The sequence below is a fragment of the Antedon bifida genome, chromosome 10, assembly GCF_963402885.1.
Source record: "Antedon bifida chromosome 10, ecAntBifi1.1, whole genome shotgun sequence".
Classification (NCBI taxonomy): Eukaryota; Metazoa; Echinodermata; class Crinoidea; order Comatulida; family Antedonidae; genus Antedon; species Antedon bifida.
The window spans coordinates 12,432,140-12,457,029 of record NC_136235.1 but is presented as its reverse complement, the minus strand read 5'-3'; the positions used below and the strand labels follow the sequence as shown (position 1 = coordinate 12,457,029).

Genomic DNA, 24,890 nt, shown 5'->3' with positions numbered 1-24,890 from the left:
AACCTGCATGACTGGTGCCCATATAACGCTTACCGTAGAATACATCCTTTTTTAACTTAATGATAATAACTGGTTTGTTGGCTATACTGCCCTCTACAGTAAACAAACTCAAAGTTGTTCCCGGCCGGCCCTCTAGATCTTGTCTCGGATCAAATCAATTCAAATTTCGATCTTTTTTTTTTAAAGTACAAAATAAAAAACAAAGAGGCTTGAATGTCGTTTCACACAATCCAATCTTTATTTATTTTAATTCTAGAAAGCTTCATATTACCAGGAAAGAGTGAGATTACAATATCTCATGATACTTAGCATAAAATGTTTTGTTTTCAAGAATTTTAACTTTTTAGTCGCGTGGACGCGACTCTATAGTTCACTATGTCGGTCGGTCGGTCGGTCTGTCTGTCTGTCTGTCGGTCGGTCTGTCGGTCTGTCTGTCGGTCTGTCTGTCGGTCCGGTATCACTATGCATTGTAGCACGCGACTTAATGGCTGTTGGCCTTGTTTTGTATTTGTGACGTTCTTAGATATTGAGTAAAAAAAAAACTTCGGGAAAGGCAGCATGTATACACAGTTGAAACAAAAAACCCTTTTACAAACATTTACACGAGCAAAGGAATATTCAAAAAGTGACGACGACTAGTAACACTCCGTTGTCACAACCCTGACTGAGGCCATGGAGCGATAATAATCGGATTTCCATAATCTAGTTAATTGCAAACCCATGCGAGCCGTTTTTTATATTATACTTTACTTTTATATATTGAATGAGTTGTATCAATGCCAGCGCCGGCTAGTTGAAGGTTCTTCACAAATATGTTTTGTGAGATTGCAATCCAAATGACCATCCGGATTATAAGAAATGGTCTTTATGGTTCTCAGTTTTTTTTTTAGCATTATATATTAGATTTATTATATTATTACCAATTCGTTTTCTACATAATGCAAATACGCTGTACAGGTTTTGGCTAGTAATATTATAAAAAAACATTTTAAACTGTATTGTGAGTATTTTATTTTTAGTATTTTTGTAGTGTTATCGTTTCATTTATAATAGAAATATCCCTGATTTCACTTTGTTCTTTTTTCAAGGTGTCACCTCAGGGCCCGCCTCAGGATCCTCGGAGGTTGTGTGTACTAACTAACTGTAATTTTAGACTGACCTGGGAATAAGAAAGTTTAGACAACACAGATATTACAATAGATATTATTCCTGAGTAGTACGTTCTTGGCTATATCTCAACAAACTTTTCAGGGGACACCTCTCAAGACAATGAACAAATCCTGTTCTTGAATCTCAAATGAATAGGGGTGGTTATTTTAACGGCCGGTTAGGCATCTTATATTTATTATTTAAATTAGCTTGGCCTCATACGACTTCAAGTCATATCCTTTTAAGAAAAAAAAGGTCAGCCATGCACATCGATTTAATGTAAAAAAACATCTGTAGTGAGACCTCCGGGCTGCATATATTGGCTCCGTTTGAAATTCTGCTGTCATTAAAAGTAAAGACATTCAAAATGGTAGACGTAGAGGATGCACCACGATTTAGCATTGCTGACTATTTAGTGTTCATATCAATGCTGATTGTATCTGCTGGTATTGGTGTTTACCATGCTCTTACTGGGGGTAAACAGAAGACAACCAACGAATTTCTTTTGGCCAACCAAAACATGAATCCGGTCCCTGTTGGATGTTCCCTGGTGGCGAGTTTTATATCGGCCATCACCTTTCTTGGAACGCCTGCTGAAAATTATATATACGGACCAATGTTTATGCTGTATGGTTTCAGCTATATATTTACAGGATTTGCAACTGCCTATATGTTTATGCCTGTATTCTATAGGCTGAATGTTACAAGTGCATACGAGGTAAGCTCTCATAATCTGATAAAGATGAATTGCGCGTTGTCTGTCTGAATTATGTGCGCGACTACAATTAGTATATCCATTTTTAAACCATAACTTGCGCATTGTCTGATTACACTGATTACGAATTGCGCAAAAATAGGATGTCTCAAGTTGGTTACTAGTTCGACCTTTTAGTTCAAATCCATTAAAGGGACAGTAACATAATATATTTTGATAAATGTAATAACTGTCGAAAGTAATTGATTTGTTTGAGGGCGTAAATGCAACAAAGTTTGCGTAACTAAGGTGGGAAGGAAACGGTAAAGTAGGTCAATAGGGTCATCAATCCATACCATATTTTGAAAATCATAAGTAGGTCAAGTGGTATGTGTGGCCTGAGATCAGAATAACGAATGTATATATGTAAGTATAGCAATCAAATACATAAATAAAACAATCACACCAATTAATCACAAGAAAGCAATGAGTCCGGGTGGTAGTAAAGATTATTATTAATATTGGCAATAGCAAGTGTTTTAGTATTATGATTACTCAGCAATATCAATCAAAGTTGAATCAATGTAAGATGCAATACCAATTCTACGGACCACACCTCGTCGTAAAAACTGCATATATTTCATAATGATGCAATTATTATGCTTGAAAACACTGATGATATAGGCCTATTGCGTAATAAGGAATTGTGTCAAATTGGTATAAAAAAAGTGAAAACCGTAAAAAAAAAAGTCTTTACAAACTCTATAGGCCTAAAGATGGAAATATCCAGCTGATTTTGTTTTCGTTGAATGGAATTGTTTACGCAAAGTACCCGAGTTTGAAACCTCCCAGTTACAATTCCGGTCATTTTTTCACATGTGCATGGACTTTACAACTTTGTATCAATCGAACAAACTCACAACTAAAACTCTCACTCTTTCTTATAAGATTGTTAAGTTCGCCAGTGACACACGCCCCCTATAATGATCTGACCTTGAATAAAGCGTCATCTAGGGAGGTACGCGTTTATTTATGTAAACGGTTTCACTTTACCTTACACTGTCATTCAGATCGGCATCATTTCAAGTAACTTGCAGTGCATCCTCAGAACAAAATGGACGAAGAAAGTATAAAAAGACAATTTGAAGCTGCCGATTACGTGGTTTTAACAGCCATGTTGGCAATTTCAATGAGCATCGGTTTATTTTATGGATGCACCGGAGGAAAGCAGCAAACTACCAATGAATTCCTGATGGCGAATAGGAATATGAATCCATTCCCGGTCGGAATATCTTTGGTGGCCAGTTTTATATCCGCAATAACAGTACTGGGTACTCCAGCAGAAAATTATGTATATGGGTGTATGTACTGGATGTTCGCGTTTGCATACATCTTAACTGGTCTTGCTTCAGCTTATTTCTTTCTTCCAGTTTTTTACAATCTTCGAGTTACAAGTGCCTACGAGGTAGGTTGTATTATTTACATCTCTTTGTTACATAACAAATGTGTTAGTGTTTACTTATCTACAATTACAATAGTTACTAGTAGTAGTATGTGTACTTCTACAGTACTAGTTAAACGCCTCATTCAAACAGTTAGTTCCTCGTTTAAAATCTTTCAAACAAAGAACATCCATTAAAATTAGGATATGCCTATGAATGAAGATAGTGAGGAAATGTTTATCACCAAGAGTTTTAAAATGTTTATTTTCACCTTTGTGTACTTCACGTGGACGGTATATTTTCAGGTTCCAATCGTGGGCTTTTTTTGTGAAGAATCTCTTTTGCAGAAATTTATAGTATGAAATTTTAAGAGTAGGCCTATAAAATAGCATTGATCTTATTTTATTGATAACTTCGTCCGGAACAGAGTTACGGGTTGATTATCTGGTCATGAATGATTGAATAATGAGACAAGCACCATAATATTTCCACTTTTTTTTGTGGACGAAATAAAGTTATCTTAGGAAAACGAACAGATAAGTTTTGAAGAATGTGTGGGTGTGGGACGGTCATCAAAAAGATTAGTTTCTTGGGTTTACCTTTCAGATGTACTTTTAATGGTTTTGAATCGATAGCATATTTTGACTGACAGAAAAGAGCAATCTTTTCCGTGTGTTTTTGTCCTGGTGATTGGCTAAATCTATTGTAAACGATTTTAACTGACACTTTTAAGACGTACACTTCGAAGGTCACGCTTTTGTTGTTAGATAAAAGAATTACGAGTGTCTTTGAGAAAGACAACATGATGTATGCCATATTCTATCGTTTAATTAGCCTTCTTAATCAATAATCAATAAGTTGTTTTTACTATACTTTTAAAGATGTATTGTCCCCCAAAAACATGAAAAATGAAGATTAATTAAATCAGACTTTGAATATGCCATAGTTTTAACAAAGTTAATCACTTCCGTAGAAGTATTATGTGACATTAAAATGGCATATTAAACCAAAAAAAAATTTTCTGAGGGGGACAGTACATCTTTAAACTAGTTTGTGTGTTGATTATCTTTACCAATATATTATCTTGCTACCATTTCGACTCCGTTATCCTCACCTCACCTATTCACTTCGTGCCCAGGTGCTCATTGACACATGGACGGCCATAACTTATTATCTCCATCTCTCCCATTGTTTCTTCCTTCATCCCATTACCATCCCCTTTACCCTCCCTGTGAGTCAGTTGTTCATATATCTCCATGTCAACTTAGGTATAGGTTTGCCTCTCTTTCTCTATTTCTTTTTACTGGTTTCCATAGCACATGTCCGAACCATTTCCATCTCCTCAGGTGTGATTTCGTACAGTAGTAGCTGGTTTCATTGCAATGAGTTTTGTTGTAGCTCAAGTTACTTATATGTTCGAATTATTCATTTGAGTTAAAGCAAAAGTCGTCGTTTCTTCAGTGGAACAGCACAGAACTGAGAGTTCACGAAACGTCGATAAGTTTCACCTAATTTTACTTGGTTTAAAAATATTTATTTTTAACATATATTTGATGGATTTCTCCATGCAGAATCACACAGTGTTCATACCTTCGAATTGTTGCCAATGTTATTGTTTATAAAGAACTATCGTCAATTAAGCAATTATTACGCTCGTATAAGTTCATAAACGGTTCTTTTTATTTGAGCAAATTTAGCATACAAATGAATATAGGTGAGTGTTTGGCCGCGATCGAATGCGTTCTCTCAGTGTTGACAATTGTTGAGCTGCGTGTAAATAGTGTTAGTGCATTTATTATTATTTTATAGTGATAGTGTCTGTTGCTACTCCCGTGGTCGACACTAAAGCTCTGTCTACACTACTAACTAGTTTGAGCATGGAGGTACGTATGATACCTCCATGGTTTGACAAAAGAAGTGTGACGTGGCGAAACACGGTTAGTGATTATGACATCATCATGGATGTCCATATATGGACAATATATATTTGTTGTCACATAAACTTTTATATAGTGTAGACAGAGCTTTAGTACATTTAAAGAACGAGTAGAGTTTGTTCTTCGCTCCATTAGGCCTATGAACACCGTCTTTAATGCATACAGTATGCCTTTGACAATACATTAGTTTTAAAATTAATTATAAAAAGCATTTCTTTAAAAAATAATTTGTATTTCCACACGTATTATTATTAACGTTCTATATTCACTGATTGTTATATTTTTTTTTTTCTATTTTTCTTGTGTTTTTTTTTAAGTTGTTTCATTGCAGGACCATATTGAAAAACAGAAATGTTGTGATCTTTTCTTTTCTGAATTATGTTATCCTGCCTAAATATGTTTTAATACATAAATAAAAATAAAATAAAAAAATACATTTGTTTATAGTCATTGTTAACTTTGTTACTGTCCTACTACAGTACAAGTACAGTAGCAATAAATAAGTTTCGTTAGAAAGTTCTTCCCTCTTTTTTATTTATCCTCACTGACCTGAATCATATTATATCATTGACCTGAATTATATTACTGACCTGGATCAAGTGCATAAGTATAAGCTGTATAATATGAGTGTAAACGGAAACATGTTCTTCCCTCTCCGACCCCTAACAGAATAATCGTCACAAACCTACACACATCTGGTTCACGATCGAAACAAAGTTTCATTGTTATCTACTCATTGGTTACGATACTTCTTCTTCGTCAGTGTAGGCCTAATCATCGTTAACTACTCCATGTTTTTCTCTCCTTGGGTAATTCTTCGTCAGTGCAATAATATATATCGGTATATTTATTCAAAATTCACATACAAATTACATACATGGCAGCACATGGCTGAATTGCATATGTATTACACTATAAAAACTATTTAAACTATAGTCACTATCAACAATACATAAATATATAAAAACGAATAAGTTAGACTGCAGTTACCTCAAATAATACAAGCAAAAAAAATAAAAAAGTTACAGTTTGTTCAAAAGTTCAACCATAAAAGGGACAAGACTAGTTTGGAAACGTTTTGTTTTGTAACTATAGTTTTCCACTTTACGATTATGTCTAAGGGTCATGCAGAATCTATACTGAGGGGCAGGGAACCAGGTGGAGAATTGACCAGAGGCGTGTGCTTTAGAGGCAAACACCTTGCAAGAGTGCCATCTTCTAGTGTGGAGTGGTTGAAGATTTAAAATGGCAAGAGAATCCGAGTATGTTGTATACTCTTTGCCCAACACAATCTTGCAGACACGCTTCTGAATCTTTTCCACCTGATTCACCTGTCCCTGCGTAAGACCTGCATGCCACAAAGGGGCAGCATACTCAAGCACCGGTCTCAAATAACCTTTATAAAACAGAAATAAAGTCATTACTATTAAGACCTGCTTCTCTCAACTTACGTATCATAAACATTTTCTTGTTAGCTTTAATACAAATGTTATCTACATGGCTTTGCCACTTTAAATTGTTTTGAATGATTACACCTAACAATTTAACTTCCTGAACTACAGCCAAAGAGTGATTAGATATATGCAAATCAGGATAGGGGGATATATGTTTACTAAAATTGATATGCATTGCAAGGCATTTATTTGGATTTAGTTTAAGTTTATTAATATTGCTCCATTCAAACAGAGTGTCTAAATTAGTTTGAATCGATGTACCACCATTAGTCCTATTTTCACCAAGTGTGAGGTCGTCTACATATTTCCAGACTTTCATTTTGTTATTATTGATGTTAACTAGAGCGTCATTGATCATAGCCAAAAATGCTATGGGACCAATGCCATCAACTCAATCCAATCAGAGTACGAATTTTTATATCGGACTTTTTGTTTTCTTTCCGTCAGGAAGTCCACCACCCACTGTACGAGTGGAGGAGGTGCCCCAAGTTCGAGTAGTTTTGTGACTGAGATTTGATGGTCAACTAACTCGAACGCCTTGGAAAAATCAGTTAGCACAAGTGTGCTAATGTTTTTCGGCTTCTCTGCACCAGAAACTAGATGGTGGTAAATATCAATCAGACAGTGGGTGGTGGACAATCCTTTGCGGTTACCGAATTGTCTATAATCAATCCGGAGATTAATTGCCTCAACAATCCATTTACAAACACGACCTTCAGCAATTTTTGCTAGGCACGGGGTCAAGGAAATCGGGCGTAACTTGTCAATTGATGGTGGGGCCGTTTTAGGGAGTGGGATCACATTGGCTTCCTTCCATTGGGTGGGCACTTTGCTCTGCGTAAGGGATGCATTAACTATATTTGTCACTGGTTGACTTAATTCGTATGCTACAACCTTTAATAAACGTGGGGGTAAACCATCTGGGCCACCAGCCTTACAACAAGTGGAAAGTTTATTCATATCGTCAAATATCTCCCAAGGCTGGACCTGGGGAGGAGGCACTGGGCTAGGTAAATAGGCAGGGAGATCAGTTAAAACCAAAGGTTGTTGTGAGTTGGCGGCTATAACTAATTGCTTATTAATAGCATTAGCAGCTCCTACAAAATCTGTAGGTGCAATATCTGTCATTTGGATGGTAATATCAGATTTGTTCATGTTTGCTAAATACCTGACCTCTTTGTGCCATTTCCCAGGTTCAGTCCTTTGGAGTCGTACTTTATTAATATTGTGTGAAGCCTTGGCTTTTTTAATTTCCTTAATAATTTTGTTTCTGAGGCTAGTCCTGGTGGTTTTTATCACCGATGGCAAACGCTCTTTGCCTTTGGTTAATCTTTATATGAGCCGTCATCCATGGTTTGTCCCTGTTATGTAATTTCACAGTATTGGTTGGAAAAAAACTATCAACACCATGATTAACCGTTTGATAAAAAGCGTCTGCCTTGGACTGAACATCAACAACTTCATAAACATTAGACCAAGTTTGGTTTTGGATCCAATTACCAAATTCTCTTACTTTAGAGTCCTTAATGGGCTGGATGGTTTTCACATTGAAGATGTTTACACACTTTGAAATCTTGGGCAACCAACTGACACAGTTGTGGTCACTACGACCAATCGGAGAACTAATATGGGGAGTATGGTATAACCCCGCAAAATCTGATATAATCAGATCAAGGATGGCGTTTTCCCTAGTTGGTGACTTAACCACCTGTGTCAATCCATTACCCAAACATAAGGGTTTAATATTAGTCCGGTTAAAATCTCCTAGAAGCACTAAACCAGCCTGTGGTTTAACAGTACGTAAATAATCGATAGTTTCTATTAAATGTGAGTTCAGAAGCTCTTGGTGCGGCGAATCCGGTGGTATATATAAAAATAATGATTATCTACTCCATTTTTTCTTTTAACTGAGGCTCATTGGTTACAGATTCATCAATCATGTCTTCGTCAGTTCAAACATCGTTATCTAGTCCATAGTTTTTTATTCATGAAAAGAGAAACATTAAAAAAAACGAATATAGTATACTATATATACTAGAGCTAAACGACATGGTAAAAGAGCTTTACCATTTATGGTAAAAAAAACGGAATGTTGAAAGAGCCGAAGAAGGAGTAATGCTGTTCCATAGAACATTGCCACCTTTTAAGTAAAAATAGAATATTGTTGACGATTGTTGTATAATGTAGGTACAAGAATCGTCATTTTTTTCTTATTTTCATGTTTTTAATGAGATCGGGGGAAATGATAATGAAAGAATATTTGATCCCTATCTATCCTAAATTGATAAAACAATTTATTCATCTTTTATTACAGTGTGATATAGTATGAAAGGTGTTTTTCGTTTTTAATTAATTCGTATAAACTATATTTGTTCTTCCAGTATCTGGAGAAACGTTTTAGTAAGACAGTTCGTCTAATGGGAATGGTGACGTTCTCATTGCAAATGGTAAGTAAACGGTTTATAATATGGAGAGATGTGTCCACTCACTTAATGTAGGCTTAACTTTGAAAGCAAAATGGTTAAGAGCCCATTCATATTAGTTAAAACATGGAGTAATACATCACTCCATGGACTTGGTTCAGATCCAGGTTCTCTAACATTTACCGTCCGTTATAGTATGAACGTGACACGGTGCATAAAATCAAATTAAATCACGAAGTCAATGGGAGTTATGGCAACGGTAGAAAAAATACTTTGTTGTGTTATGAAATCTGCCTCAAGCGGTGATTTCCCATTTATATTTCAGTTTCAAATTATTTTGTCCTCAATGAAAATAGTTTAAACAAACAATATACTTAGACGTCTTTTCTGGAGTTAAACAGGGAACGGATTGTAAACGAAATACCTGTAAGCTTATTTATAATCCAAGCAACGTTAACCGCCCTACACTTGGGAAACCATTTTTGAAACATAGTGATGAAATATTTGTTCAAGTTTGGATGTTGTAAAACGTTAAAGATGTATTGTCCCCAAGAACATAACAATGAAAATTAATAAAATATGTCATTTTGTAAGTTAATCACTTCGGTAGAAAAAAACCCCAAAAAATAATGTTTTCACTTATATAAAAAGACAAAATAAATGGTTAAATTCAATCAAAAACCTATTTGCTGGCAGCAAATGTGACTATTTTTTGCTTTAAATTACATTTTTTCAGGTAAATATTTTTTTGTTCGCTTCAATTTTTGATCAAAATGAATAACTACTATGTGGCATTAAAATGGCTTAAGCCCCTATTTAAAAAAAATTAAAACATTTATTTTGTAAGGAGGACAATACATCTTTAAAAGTTCGCAATACAAAAGTTGATTAAACCTTAAAATCCCACGGAACATCCTTCTTGGAATAGAATTACACGTGTCCGGATATTGCTACAGTTACACTGTACAGTACATTATTACATACAAACGTAAACATCCCATGGAAGTGAACATTGTATACATCTTATGTTTGACGTCATTCGTGTGCAAGTGACGTAATACAAAGTAACCATTCATGTTAATATGAATTTAATTGCATTTTGGTTTATTCAAAAAGTATAACATTGAAACTTTATGTGGTAGGTGGTCTACGCATGGAGGTATTATACCTCCATGGTACGTCTACGGTAGTAAAGGCAGACAGGATCCTTTGCCCGATTCCTTCCTGTTTATCACACTGTCACTTAGAACATTGTTCTAAATTTTGAAACAATTAATGTTCTCACTGACCGAGTTTGATTTTTGTATACTGTATTCGTTATTGAATGATTCATGCTAGATTTTACCATACGGTACACAAATGTTGTTATCCCCAGGTTGTCAATAAATAATAACAATAATTAGATCCAAAAAAAATAACAGCGAAAAGCATGATTTATTGCCAACAATAACGAATTTAATCAATGACCTAACAGGTGACAATTCGTTCACTGCAGGAAAAACAAGACAAATCGCTTTCGTGTTTTTAATTGATTTTAGAAATCAATCGTGTATGTATTGATTCTAAAGATAAATTGAGGGTGAATAGAATTCTCACGAAAACCAGACTTGGTTTTAAAGGTAAGTTTACACAGACGAGCGGTAACGGTAAGCGAACACCGCGTATAACTTGTCCCACGTAGAATCTCTATCTATCCTGAGCGGAAACCGCTCGTCCACTCAAACATGGATTCTATATTTTTTTTACCGTTACCGCTTGTCTGTGTAAATTGGGCTTAGGGCCTAATGGTATAGAGTTGAAGCAAACATTTTCTTTTTGCTTCTGATTTATTTCGCAACATGCTCGCTTCTTGTTAGGCAACGTGTCTCGGGCCTGCAATCCCATCCTTTACTTTGTAAATGTTTTGTTTTCTCCGGCCTTTGTTTTCTTCTCTGTTAGCAACGTTCAGCCTGGCTGCTTGGCATTGAATTTGATTAAATAACGATATTTGAATAGAAAAAAAAACACCATCCAGGGAATTTTCTTATAGACATTATTTACTACTACTGTGAAGAAATAAAGCACGGAAAAGCAAAGGAAAGAGTGTGTGTGACGTGTGCTTGTTTAATTCGCGTCAAAACTACGGTATTTGTGAAAACGTTTATGAATACGGACGTACAGCGGTCGTCCTACTTTAATAACAACTACATTTAATTTCTGACGTTTTACATGTTTTGTCAAAGATGTGAATTGATTGAACATAAACACTTTCATCCGAATGTTTTCCCCAACCTCAAACAACAGACAAAATTCGAATATTACGATATTACGTACTGTATATTATAAAAAATTACTTCAACCAGTTTCCTGAACGCAATTGTAGATTGAAGGGTTGGGTTTTCAATGTATTTTGCTTTTACGTCACATTGTAAGATGTTAGTATGTCATTTAATTTTTCTTTCTCTCTCTCTTTATAGGTAATTTACATGGGAATTGTCATTTATGCCCCGTCTCTTGCTTTAAATGCAGGTATGTATAAAACCGTACGATATAATATAATGTCTCAATAATTTTGATCATTAAAACAACAAAAACTGGGTTAATGTAGGCCTATACATTATTGATATATTCGCCTACGGGATGAGTCCATCTTCGCCTACGGGATGAGTCCATCTTTGCCTACAGGATGAGTCCATCTTCGCCTACGGGATGAGTCCATCTTCGCATACGGAATGAGTCTATCTTCGGCTACGGAATGAGTCCATCTTCGCCTACGAGATTAGTCTATCTTCGGCTATGGAATGAGTCCATCTTCGCCTACGAATTAGTCCATCTTCGCCTACGGGATGAGTCCATCTTCGCCAGCGGAATGAGTCCGTCTTCGGCTACGGGATGAGTCCACCTTCGCCTACGGGATGAGTCCATCTTCGCCTACGGGATTAGTCCATCTTCGCCTACGGAATGAGTCCATCTTCGCCTACGGAATGTGTCCATCTTCGCCTACGGAATGAGACCATCTTCGCCTACGGAATGTGTCCATCTTCGCCTACGGGATGAGTCCATCTTCGCCAGCGGAATGAGTCCGTCTTCGCCAGCGGAATGAGTCCGTCTTCGCCAGCGGAATGAGTCCATCTTCGCCTACGGAATGAGTCCATCTTCGCCTACGGAATGAGTCCATCTTCGCCTACGGAATGAGTCTATCTTCGCCTACGGGATGAGTCTATCTTCGCCTACGGGATGAGTCTATCTTCGCCTACGGGATGAGTCTATCTTCGCCTACGGGATGAGTCCATCTTCGCCTACGGAATGAGTCTATCTTCACCTAAGCACCGTCATTGGAGATGAGGTGTTTTTCTGGATCGGACAACTTCTTCGAAACAGAACTGTTACCATATTCAAATAAATTAAAATCATCAGATAGTGTGTACTGTATTTTCAGGGCGCACCCCTAATTTTTCCAGGGAAGTTAATTAAGACAATTAATTTATAAACATTGTTTTAAATCAACTCTATGTAGATGTAATGTATTATAATACAAACGTTAAGTTTATTTGTAAAGCATAATCGAAACTTTCAATAATACTATTTTTATGTTTTAGTAACTGGTCTTGACTTATGGGGAGCCGTGTTTGCTATTGGTATTGTTTGTACTTTCTACACTACCATTGTAAGTATTAATTGATAGCAGGCTATAATAGGCCTAGTATAATCTTTATTTCTCGTCTATGCCTTATAATAATTCAGTTTCTAAACACAATTTGTGTATGTGTATACTTTGCATAATCGATGAATCGTAAGCTTGTTTTCCTGCGAGTTTTAGTCATTTTAACGATAACGATGATCCAGCCATAAAGTTGAACTAGATTTAGCTTCAAAGATTTTTCTTTTGGGTTGAACTCAATCTCAGACATTCGACCTACGTCCACGCACAGCTTGACTACCTTTTCTTGAATCTTGTTGACACCCGGCCGAACCTAACCAAGCTTTAATAAGTAAGCCTATAGTTCATCAATTATGAATAAATGAAGGCATACATTTAAACGAAATTCACATTGTGTAGGCCTAATACATTTTTTTAGATTCACTCTTACGAAATTAGTACATTTCCTATGTATATACTACGGTTACTAAACGGCAGTCATAACCCAACGTTTAGGCTTACAGTAACCTAAACCAACTTTACAATCTGCTAAAATGTAACACAGATCGAAAGGGAAGTAATAAGTACATACGTTATGGCATTCAATGTTTGTTTTTATGTTACGATCTCGTTTACTTTTCAAAATATTGATATGAATATGAACATTCTAAAAAGATAAACCGCGTGGTTTCGATTTCATTATTTGGTTTTGTGGATGAGTATCTGCAAATGAAAACACATGTTTACGTTATTGATAGCCATATATTTATATGCTGTGTATGCCTAATCGGTTATTACACGACAATTTAATTTATTAACCGTTTCCGCTGTGGCCAAACTTTCCCGCATTACTAATTTAATTTTCTTTTGTTGCCATTTATTAAATCCTTGACTCTTTAGCTTGTTGTGTAAATATATTATGGATACAAGATTCTATAATTGCATTTTCATTTTTTGCAAGTCAGGTTAGATATTATTTCGTAATGTCGTGCTTTGAAACTGTAAATTTAAACAAAACCTATATAAGATAATTGCATTTTGGCATCGTCCACGTCTCATAGGTCAATTTATTGCAGAAAGTACAGGAATTTACATTCAAATTAAAACGTATAATATTATAAAATTTCATCTCAATGTTCATTAAAATATGAAATAGCCTACATACAAATAATTTTAAAATTTAATTGCGTAGGGCCGATGTATTTTAACCTTGTTTAAGCTTGGTTCCCACTAGAAGACGCAACCGGGGACGCAACGCGTGGATGTAGACACAATGACAAGCGACTGTTATAATAATAATCCATCGCTTATAAAGCTTGGTTCCCACTAGAACGTAACGCAAGGACGTAAACGCAACGCAAGCGTTTTAACCAATGACAAGCGAAGTTATAGACAGTTAGCAATCACAAGCGAATAAGCCATCGCTTGTGATTGGTCAATTCACTTGCGTTGCGTTACGTCCTTGCGTTGCGTCGCTAGTGGGAACCACGCTTAAAGCGTGGTTCCCACTAGAACGCAACGCAACGTAACGCAGCGACGTATCGACGCAAAGTGCGACGCAACAGTGCTGCAAACATCGCAGGTTTGATTTCACGCAGGCGGAGGCAAACACAATTATTTGAAAGGTATTTTCTTACGTTGCGTAGTTTGCGTTACGTTGAGTCGCTAGTGGGAACCAAGCTTAAAGCGTGGTTCCCACTAGCGACGCAACGCAAGGACGTAACGCAACGCAAGTGAATTGACCAATCACAAGCGATGGCTTATTCGCTTGTGATTGCTAACTGTCTATAACTTCGCTTGTCATTGGTTAAAACGCTTGCGTTGCGTTTACGTCCTTGCGTTACGTTCTAGTGGGAACCAAGCTTAATTGGTCGACTCGCTTACGTTGCGTTGCGTCATTGCGTTGCGTCTGTAGTGGGAACCAAGCTGTAGGCCTCAGTTTTTCAGTCAGTTTTATGTTGTTGTTTAGGGTGGTATGAAAGCTGTCTTATGGACCGATGTATTCCAGGTAACGGTGATGGTGATCGGGTTCTTGGCCATCATCATCCGGGGTTCCATGGACGTGGGAGGATTAGATAGAGTATGGAACATCAGTGCAGAAGGCGGACGCATACAGTTTTTTGAGTAAGACATGCATTAATTTGTCAGACGCTTGCCATACTTAATTGTACTTTTTACTAAGGCAGACAACAGCGCCGTACGACGAGGCCCGACAAAAGAACTTTAAAACATGTTTAATTTTCTCCTGACGTTTTAAAATTTAATTAATTCGTCTTTTTAACTAATTATACCTTAAAGTACAACATTATAATATGTTGTAAAGCTAAATAACATATTCACATTATTCCGTCACTAGTGTTGTTATTTGAAGTTAATAATGATGTTGATATTTACCAAGTTTACTACTACTAATTTACTAAATAATATATTTTAGTTTCGATCCAGATCCAACTGTACGACACACGTTTTGGTCAGTTGTTATTGGGGGAACTTTTACGTGGACGGCCGTTTACGGGGTGAACCAGTCACAGGTACAACGATACCTAACCTGTGGAAGTCAGAGTGTTGCTAGAATGTAAGTGAAACCATACATTTAGCTAGACTAGGGATACACTTTCAGATTCTCGAGTCGAATCTATTATTTCTGTGATACCGGTAATTATAGGATGACATGTGACCCCGAGGATCTCCATGATTGGCATGTCATCCGAAAGATGAAGTGCTGTTAAACTGCTCCTCATCCAAAACAATTGAGTACAAGTCCCGCTGTGAAATTTAAATGCTATGTTTTAATGAGAACGGAAATGAATGTAATTGCACAGCGTGCATTATGGAAAGTGCATTGCGGAAGTAGGCACTGACAATACCCGATTCACCCGTAGGCCTACAAAGAAATACAGGTGTAACAATATGAATGTTACGTTGGTATAACTTCCGAGGTAATTTTACTGAGTTTCAGCGCTTCTCACACGCTAGAATGTATAGTAACAATGTTACCTGTATCCATTTAATTTTTATTAAGGGATGTTTTGACTTGCGTTGTTTAGTGGCCACAGACTTTTACCATAGTGTCTATTGAACACGCAAAAATTGTTTGTCTTACATGTGTAATTTTTTTTGTGGATTGTGTCTATGAAGAGGGGCGACAGTGACGGATTTGTTTGAGTCCCTCGACCAAACACACTTGTTTTTATTTGTTCTGTAAATGTATATATATTGATTTTAGTTTGATTTTCGTCTAAGTAAATGTTGAATTGAATTGATGTGATGCAATTTAGTAAACGCAAAAGAAAGATACAAATTATATAGATATAGTGTATACATAATAGGCACTTGTAGAGATACCATAACCAGCGTGTTCCACGAAACATCGCACCAATATAACAATCATTCACATGTGCAACGGATATCAATATAATCACATTTACTACTTTATCGGTTTATAAACACTTGTGAACTTGTGTGTAGGCCTATAAACTATACTCATGTCATAATTTATTTATTTTCAAGTGCTTTGTTGATTTCGACTATTGGTATGGTGATTGTCGTCTGCTTGGCCTGTTTATCAGGCCTGGTCATGTATGCAAAGTATGCAGGGTGCGACCCATTGCTACGTGGCGACGTTGCCAAAAGTGATCAGGTAAACAGAAATGAGAACCTAAAATATTGCTTATAAATAATAATATTCAATTACATCGAAATGATTTATAATGTAGTGTATTTTTTAGAGTCGGAACTACCGCAGTAGTCAAAACGTACCTGTGCGTGTTATTTGCCAATTAGCTACGGTCTTTTGTTGTTGTTCCCAAAATCCAAAACTCGAGTGGTTCCAAGTACACCCTGAAGTGCATTCACACGTCTTCGTTTCTGCATTATTGATTGCATAATAATTGTAAATACAATCAAAAGTAGAGTACCAAAACGAAGTGGTTGTTTTTCGTTAAAGGGCAGTTTATCCAAGGCAAACTATATATAATGCTACTAGTACATTTTTTGCGTATTTTACGTATCTCCTCCAAAACCACTGAACGGTACGTGCTTACATTTGGCACACTGATTGGCCGTACACGATAGGCTATGTCACTTTCCTGAATGTTAAGGATAAACACTAAATAAGGCAAAAAATAGCAGTAATTTGACTAATGTCACTGTATAAACTACGCAACCTCCTCTGTAGTGTACCTCCATGGCCGGATCTACAAATACCATGCTGGGCCGCCAAGAAAAACGTCTTTAGTCAACCGTATCAAATGATACACCTATTCTTAGAACAGAATGATTTTCGTAAATCACGGTTTGTCTCAGTGAGTAAAACGCCGTGGCCATTGATATCAATGCTTAGTACGTTTGAGTTCGAATCCGCGACATGTTTAATTGTTGACCGCTTAAAGCTAAAAATCAAAACTAGACCACAACGTAATTACAAAACTAGCAAAAAAGATACGAAACCTTACAAAAAAATGTACAAAATATATAAACCATGAGGCGCATCCTAGATTTAATCCAGTATTGCTTTCATTTTGTAGCTTACAGATATTTCAAAGTAAAGGAATACTCCGTGCATAACAAAATCAATGGTCGTAAATAGTTCCGAATTGTATACTTTTATTATACTTAGGCCTAATCAAACCGTGCGAAGCACGGGGTACTGGTAGGCCACAATTTAATTACAAAAGTAGCAAGTATAGGTAACAAATCTCCCATACAAAAAAAATTTGCAAAATATAAAACCAGTGAAATAAAAATAAAATGAATAGGCCTAAACTTAACAATTCGTGTTTTCGCAGCAATGTGTTTTTCATTCGATTTTTGTCCACTTTTTTATTTTATCTCTATGTATCAAATAATTAATACACCACGAAAAACACCCAAAATAATATAGTTTGGCATTTTATACTTTCGTTATGTGTTTGCGCGCACATCTAATTCACACAGCACACTTTTTCTTTAGCGTCTTTTATTTTCGTTAAGTCTGAACAGTCAAAAGTAATGTCTAAAGTTCCATATCCACTAATGCTTTAATTTTTTAGCCTACATATATTTTTAAGTGAAGGGATAATGTATAACAAATCAATGGCTGTAAATACAGTAGTTCCGAATTTTATTGGTGATACAATTTGTTTTTATTTTAATAATTTGTCAAAGTACATTTATCAGAGTTCGCTTTTATTATACTTGCCCATGCAAAGTATAACCACTATTAAGGCAGAAAAAGACCATGCGGAGCACAGGTTACTACTAGTATTTGTAAGTAGGCCTACAATAAAAAGTAGAGTATCGAAACGAAGTGGGGGCGGGTGGGGGGGGGGGGGGATTTCGGTAAAGGGCAGTTTATACAAGGCAATCTATAACTCTAACTGTGGCATGTAAATTGAAATACAATTCGGATAGGGTAAGTTCTACAGTACTTTCTTACTTAAAATGAATCAATCAATAGATCTGTAAATAATAGAATATAATATATTGTTGCTGCACAATAGTTTCAGTCGATACTCATACGGTTTATATAAGATAATTAAAAAAACAAGCCACAGTATCGCGCGCGTTTGTTGACGGCGACAGGCCCATCCGTGACACCAACGCCTACGTACATAATTACTACACCTTAGGTCACCTTAGTTTCCGAGGGTTGTGAACGCGAGTCATTAAAACCACCAGATAACACATATATGCAGTTAAATTTCGTAAAGGCGGTGTATTGGTGGTTGTAGATGGGCTTTGGAAATTTTAATCGGCTGAAGGTCGAGAAACTTTAAGCAAATCCAGCAAATACTTAACTGATCTATCACTTAAGATAGTGTATGATTATGGGATTGGGCACGTCTTGATGCAGATCATGTTTTTTAACATCTTAAAAATCAAGATCAGGGATGCGAATGTCCCGTTAAACAATTAGTCTTGATTTCTCCAACTGCCTCCCAGTGTCGCCCTGTCCCATGTACGTGTGCCAAGGAAAATCTTGTTTATGATGCGGTATCTGTACATCTTTTTAAATGTTTCACTTCATCAATAAGATATAGGCCTACATCTCCTGATCAAACCACCAGCGTACTCTTGCACTGTTAATAATGTTACATTACTTCTGTTTTGTCTTTAGTTAATTCCATATCTAGTAATGGACCTATTTTCTGACATGCCCGGTCTTCCTGGCTTGATTACATCGGCAGTATTTAGTGCTGCTCTTAGGTAAGTCATATTTTTAAAGCTATAGGCCTAGCAGGGAATAGTGTAGCTTATTATGAGCTTATAACAACTTTGTGTTGTTTCTGTTTTATCTTGGACAATTAGATTTGTATGTTCACCAAATATCGATACAACAACAAGTACATAAAACAGTGTGTCGATGTTCGGAAGATCCGGCGCGTTAAGAGTGATTTGGTATTCGATTAGTCTCTTGTTTTCATGGTCTAATGGGAAAGATGTCTGTAAAATAAATTAACCCGTTACCGGCAATTCTTAACAATGTGGTTATCAGCGGAAATAATCTATGGCCGAAAGTAGGCCTATTGGCCTGTATAAAACATCGAGATCATTTTTTTCTTTGTCATAAAGTCAATGAGCAATGTATTTTCCATTTTCTAGACAATAAACATCGTAATTTGTTGAATGCATAGAATCATTTTATATAGTTTTTTTTTTATATTTTGTCATTGTAAAGAGGGTCCCTGGATATCAGGTGTGCCCTCTTTAAGTAAAGTTGAAACAAAATAAGTGAAAAATAAATATGTTATGTTTGCATATTTTAGTACGGTCTCGTCCGGCTTGAATTCATTGGCAGCCGTGTATGGCGAGGACGTCGTCAAACTAATCTGGCCAAATATAGAAGAACGTAAATACACTATGATCACTAAGGCCCTTGGTAAGTTTATATAGAAATCCTTTTCGCCTATATAATAAAACAATATTAGTATATATAAGTATAATTTGTGTTAAGTATATACACATTTACGTTGAGTCTGTAGGGGATGGCTGTAGCTTGGACGCAACAAAACGACGTAGGTGCAACGCCAGTTATTTAGTAACACTTAGTAGGCCTACCTCTTTATTGCACATATACATGGTAATGTATTCATTTAGTATTACATATTTTTCAGCTGGTTTCTTTGGAGTAGTCTGTATAGGAATGGCAGTTGTAGCCTCTTTTATGGGTGACGTTCTTCAGGTACGTATTTTTCTACAAATATGATAGTAGGCCTAATCGGTTGTGTATGTAGTAGTAGGCGAATGCTCATCCTTGGTGCAGTACTCGCTGCTCCTTGGGCTCGAATCTTACCCTAGCTATCCGCGCAAATACTATGGTCTATCAGTTCTGGAGGTTGTGGGTTCGCACACCCGACGAGAATTTATTGCGAATTGTGTTTAATATAGCCTAGCATAAAGTAGAATTACGACTAGGACAACATAATCGCCTCGACTCGGTCCGCTCTTGGTATAATTACGTGAAAAAACTAATTGTAGGCATACCCATAATTGCTGTAATAATGCGGTATCGTGGAGTGCAGTTCGATGCAATCTGCTTGACTCCATCTATCAGTCTCTGGTAGTTAGAGTAATATACTGTACCGTTTCCCCTGAAAATAGCCTACCATCGTGAGTCTCCGCCAACTCTCCTCGTACGCCAAACAAAGCTTTCAAATACCGCGCATCTTCTGATTCGTCCACTTGAGGGCGACTGATTGACACCTGCAAATTCTATCACCTGCTGCAAATTCTATGATCGTAACAGACCTGTTTGTACGGGATTAGCAATGTCCCGAACGGCGCCCCGTACGTCTGTGCCATACATTATTGTTAGTGTCTTTGGGCAAGATACAGTACTTACATATTACATTGCCTCGTTCTTCGTATGGGACGTAAAGTCGTTGTCGCTGCACTGAGGATGGATAAGAATACATTTACATGACAGTGTTTCTGTTTTTTTATTTTCAGACTGCGCTCAGTATATTTGGTATGATTGGAGGTCCACTATTAGGTCTTTTTTCACTTGGAATATTTTTTCCTTGGGCGAATACAAAGGTAAGTGTATCCCAACGCCTACAATAGACAATATAAAAACCAAGTGTAAAATAATGTGGTGTAGCGTTCATTCAAAATTATACACAGTCCGATCCGGAAAAGTATCCAAGTGGTGCCCGTTTGTCCGTGTATGATTGTGACGTTTGTTATAACAGTGTGTAGACGAACACAGCCCTCCAGATATGGAACATGTTTTTATTACCCATGCCGTTGCCATTGCAACTATCATTTTAAATATCGTTTTTATTACGTCAGAGTAAAGCAAAATATCTGACCAATTAACTTAGCTCTATGACGCAAGGTACTTTTAGTAGTTCATGTTTGCAGTACCCGCTGCTTCCTTGGGCTTGAACCAAATCCGAGTTATTCGTTTGGTGGTCTAGAGGACACCGGTCTAGTAATCTGGAGGTCATGTTTTATGATTATTATTATGCGATTATGTTCGCAATTTACTGAATTAATAATACGTCGGAATGGGGTAAAAAACTGACTATTATTATGGACAGGGTGGACCTAAATTAATATACTATTTGTATGATTGTACTGTCGAGTGGCCGAGCGGTTAAGGCAGGGGCGCCGCCGCAAACCGTACCTATACAATCGGCACAGGTTCAAGTCATTTCTCGACCATTGTTATGGTGGTAGAACAAGTCTTCTCGGATACACATCCAGTGTACACATCTGGCTCATGTGCACTTTAAATAACCCAGTACATCTTTCGGAAGAGTAGGGGTTACCCTGGTGTACTGGTCCATTCAGACGAACGGGCGCCGTTTGGTGGCAGCACTCGACACGAAGGGACGGACCCTTAGGGGAGACGAAAGTGGTGATATGTGTCGTCCACACCTGTGCGCAATTCAGCCCGGTAGGCTGCAAGTCGCAGGTATTTCCCCACTTAAATTTAGATTACTGTACATTGCTGTTTTTCTCGTATTGCAGGGTGCCATATCCGGACTTCTATCAGGCCTCGTAATGGCCTTCTGGATCGGTATTGGTGCTCAGTTCTACCCTCCAGTTGTAAATAAACCACCCCTAACTACTGATTACTGTGAGTTTGATGAAGGCAATTACACCATGTATAATAGTACAGATATGTACTCTACTACCATGATATCAATGACTGACATGCCGGAAGAAAGGTAAAGTAATTGTTCTCTTTTTGAAAAAGTAACCGTAAAAAACCGCTGTGTCCACTGTTATGATTTAACCGCTCCCCATCTGAGAATTCTACGCATTCCAGTTCATTGTTCATACGTTCAATGAACAATGATAGATAAAATGACGGACATATGACAACAAAAAGTAAAAACTAAACGTGTTATTGACACGAATGGTTTACGTATTTGGAAGATTCACACATGAAATACGGTAAAAACAAACGAATCTGTGCATCTGATGTATATTCTTTGATATGAACTATAAGTGCAAAAACGGGCAGTCCTAAAGCATTTTGGGAACTGGAAAGTATAATATGGTATATCATCCAATAATGACAGTATACTATACACAAACAATGTTTAGGGTATACGTCCATAAGGTGACGCCACTATTGTTTTTATTTTCACATTTCGTAGAATTTATTAAAATACATCCACAAGAATAGTCTTATTGTGTTATTATTGTTGACAGTTTTGCGACGTTTTTCTTTTTTTTTGTAGGCCTGCTGTTGCTAAATTGTACTCACTTTCCTACGCCTGGTATAGTGCTGTCGCCTGGTTGACTGTACTTTTCGTAGGGCTTATTGTTAGTTTTGCAACCGGTAAGAAAAGTATTTTTTGACTTACGAGGTTTGAGTTTTTAAAACTTCGGAACAATCATTGATATTCGAGTCTTTCTAACACGCTTTAATATTTTGTTCCATCCTTACATTTATATTTATGGCGACGTTAGCTTTAATGTAGGACCTATTCCTTATTGAAACGGTTTTAGTAAAAGTATAAGTATATGACACGTTTGTTTGGTAAACGTGGCAAATTCCACTCAGCCACACAGGGCATTTTGCCGCTGCACTTACCTTATGTATTACGTCATTCGTCACTGTTTAAATCTGTTCTCAAAACTCACTTTGTTGCTTCTTTTAACTATATCTGACCGATATGAGACCGTTTTGATAAAGAGCGCCTCTATTCAAATATTTATTGATTTAAACATTCTCCTGAAGCTCTCTTACTCCAATCTGCTAGTACTCTTAATGTTTTTACCTGGATAAACCGACAATAGCCCTTTCTCCTCGAAGAGCGAGACATAACTCGAAAAGTAGAAATTCTCATTAAACACCCCTCTCCACAAATGGTATAGTCCATGAAAATAAATAAATATAAATAAATATGTGGTGCCATAGATTTTTTTTGCAGAAACATCTCCACTCAATTATATACACTAATCTTTACTAAAGTTGATTTCTTTTTATGATTTAAAGGGCCGACTGATCCGGCAGATGTTGACCCAAAGTTGTGCTGTTCTCTTGTTGATACCATGTACTGTTGTCTACCAGAGAAAATTAAGAAACCGTTACGATGCGGTGTTCGATACGACGAACAATTTACACATGTTGATGACGTAAGGAATTGTTATTATTTATTATTATCTATTTAGCATTTGACAAGAATTACTTACTTTTCAAGAAATCGATATTGGTGCAGTCACAAAAGTATTTGTTTCTGGGCGCTTGATATTATTTATACATGTACATTTTTACAATGAAAGTGAAAATCTAAGAACAGGGAAAAGAAAATTGTCTTGAAGATCGAACATGTCCACCATTCATTTGATCCAAAACACATTTACTGCCGTAATGTTCGTGTCTTTAGCTAAGCTTCAATTTCATTATGCATTTGTAGAAGGTAACCGGTGGGTCTAGAACTGATATCAAATGTACTATCTTATGTGCATTCTTGCTTTAAAATTTATAAACAATTTCTCTAAATTATTTAACGTAATTTGAGTATCGCAAGAAAACAAACTCAACGAATTACACCAAATAATAATGTTTGTTTTTTTTTCGTTTTATTTCGAATTTAGGTCCATGATGAATACAAGGTTGTTGGCGGGAAAAATATAGACTCCAAAGACGAAACAAAATTCTAATTGAAGTTGACCTTTACGTACGGGGCGCCGTTCGGGTCATTACTAATTTTGTCGACCTTTGTTGTAAACGGAGGGGTGGGAATCTTTTTCATGAAAGACTGACCGAACCATTGCTGGAGGGGACAGGAGTTCCTTCTACCAGAACAGGCCTGAGTTGAGAGTTGTAAAATCGTTTTATTTTTTTATTTTACAACTCCCTGCCTGATGTATTGTGGTCCGGAATATGACGTCAATTACGGAATCGGTGATTTTTAGAGTAGAATACAAGAGTACTATGATAACTGTTTTATCTTCTGACAAAACTATAAATTGAGAATTTTTAGTTTTATATCTTTTTAGTTAATTAAATGTTATTTTGTTTACTAGGTTTTTTAGTTTTATAAATAAGATTTGTAATTTGTACATTTCCGCCAAGGCGTATTAAACAGGGTGAAGATAATATATAATTTTGTATTACGTTCCATAATAATTGAGGCTGCAGTTAAAATGCTGCGTAATGCTTCAATGATCTCGTTGCCAAACGCACAATTATTGTTTTGTAGCTAAATAACAAAGTGGACTAAAGCTCTGTCTACACTATCAAACTCTATGTGATAAAAAAATGTGATGTGTCCATAATGGGCACGATGATGTCATATCACTACCATATGTGGGCATATCACTGCCATATGTGGACATATCACTGCCATATTGGGCACATCACACTTTGTTTGATAGAGCTTTACACTGTTATGTAAATCTATGTTAGAATCTCTTTGCGCTGCCAAACGTACACGAGTGTTGTATCGCGAATAAAAATGTAGACTAACATTTTTATACTCTCCAAATATAAAGTACTTTACCTGGTCATTTATTTAGCCCGCTCTATGATTACTTTACTCCACATAATTATATATTTTACGTAGGCCTAGGCTAATTGACGGCGTAACAGGAGCCACCATCATTCCTCTTTCCAACTATAGTATGATTATTGTGGCATAGAAATATCTATAGCCACTTTTAAGCTAAAGCCGTATTTATTTTAACAATATTTTACGAAGGTTTTCCATCCAGCCGAGCTGATAATTTG

General features: G+C 36.6%; 1 protein-coding gene across 2 annotated transcripts; it reads left to right on the top strand.

Annotated features, from left to right (window-relative positions):
* The first annotated feature begins 1,513 nt into the window (after positions 1-1,513).
* LOC144854734 (sodium-coupled monocarboxylate transporter 1-like) lies at positions 1,514-24,260 on the top strand. 2 transcript variants are annotated; one of them, XM_078712695.1, is made up of 15 exons: positions 1,514-1,867; positions 9,058-9,123; positions 11,556-11,607; positions 12,678-12,745; positions 14,688-14,842; positions 15,153-15,293; positions 16,229-16,358; positions 18,816-18,904; positions 19,465-19,577; positions 19,813-19,880; positions 20,648-20,734; positions 21,674-21,873; positions 22,393-22,493; positions 23,154-23,293; positions 23,756-24,260. In XM_078712695.1, exons 1-15 carry the CDS (start codon positions 1,517-1,519, stop codon positions 23,819-23,821), a joined length of 1,827 nt encoding a protein of 608 aa, XP_078568821.1. In that variant the 5' UTR covers positions 1,514-1,516; the 3' UTR covers positions 23,822-24,260. The 2 variants fall into 2 exon arrangements, with proteins under 2 accessions (XP_078568821.1, XP_078568820.1); XM_078712694.1 differs by lacking the exon at positions 1,514-1,867 and adding an exon at positions 2,910-3,308.
* Positions 24,261-24,890: the final 630 nt, after the last annotated feature.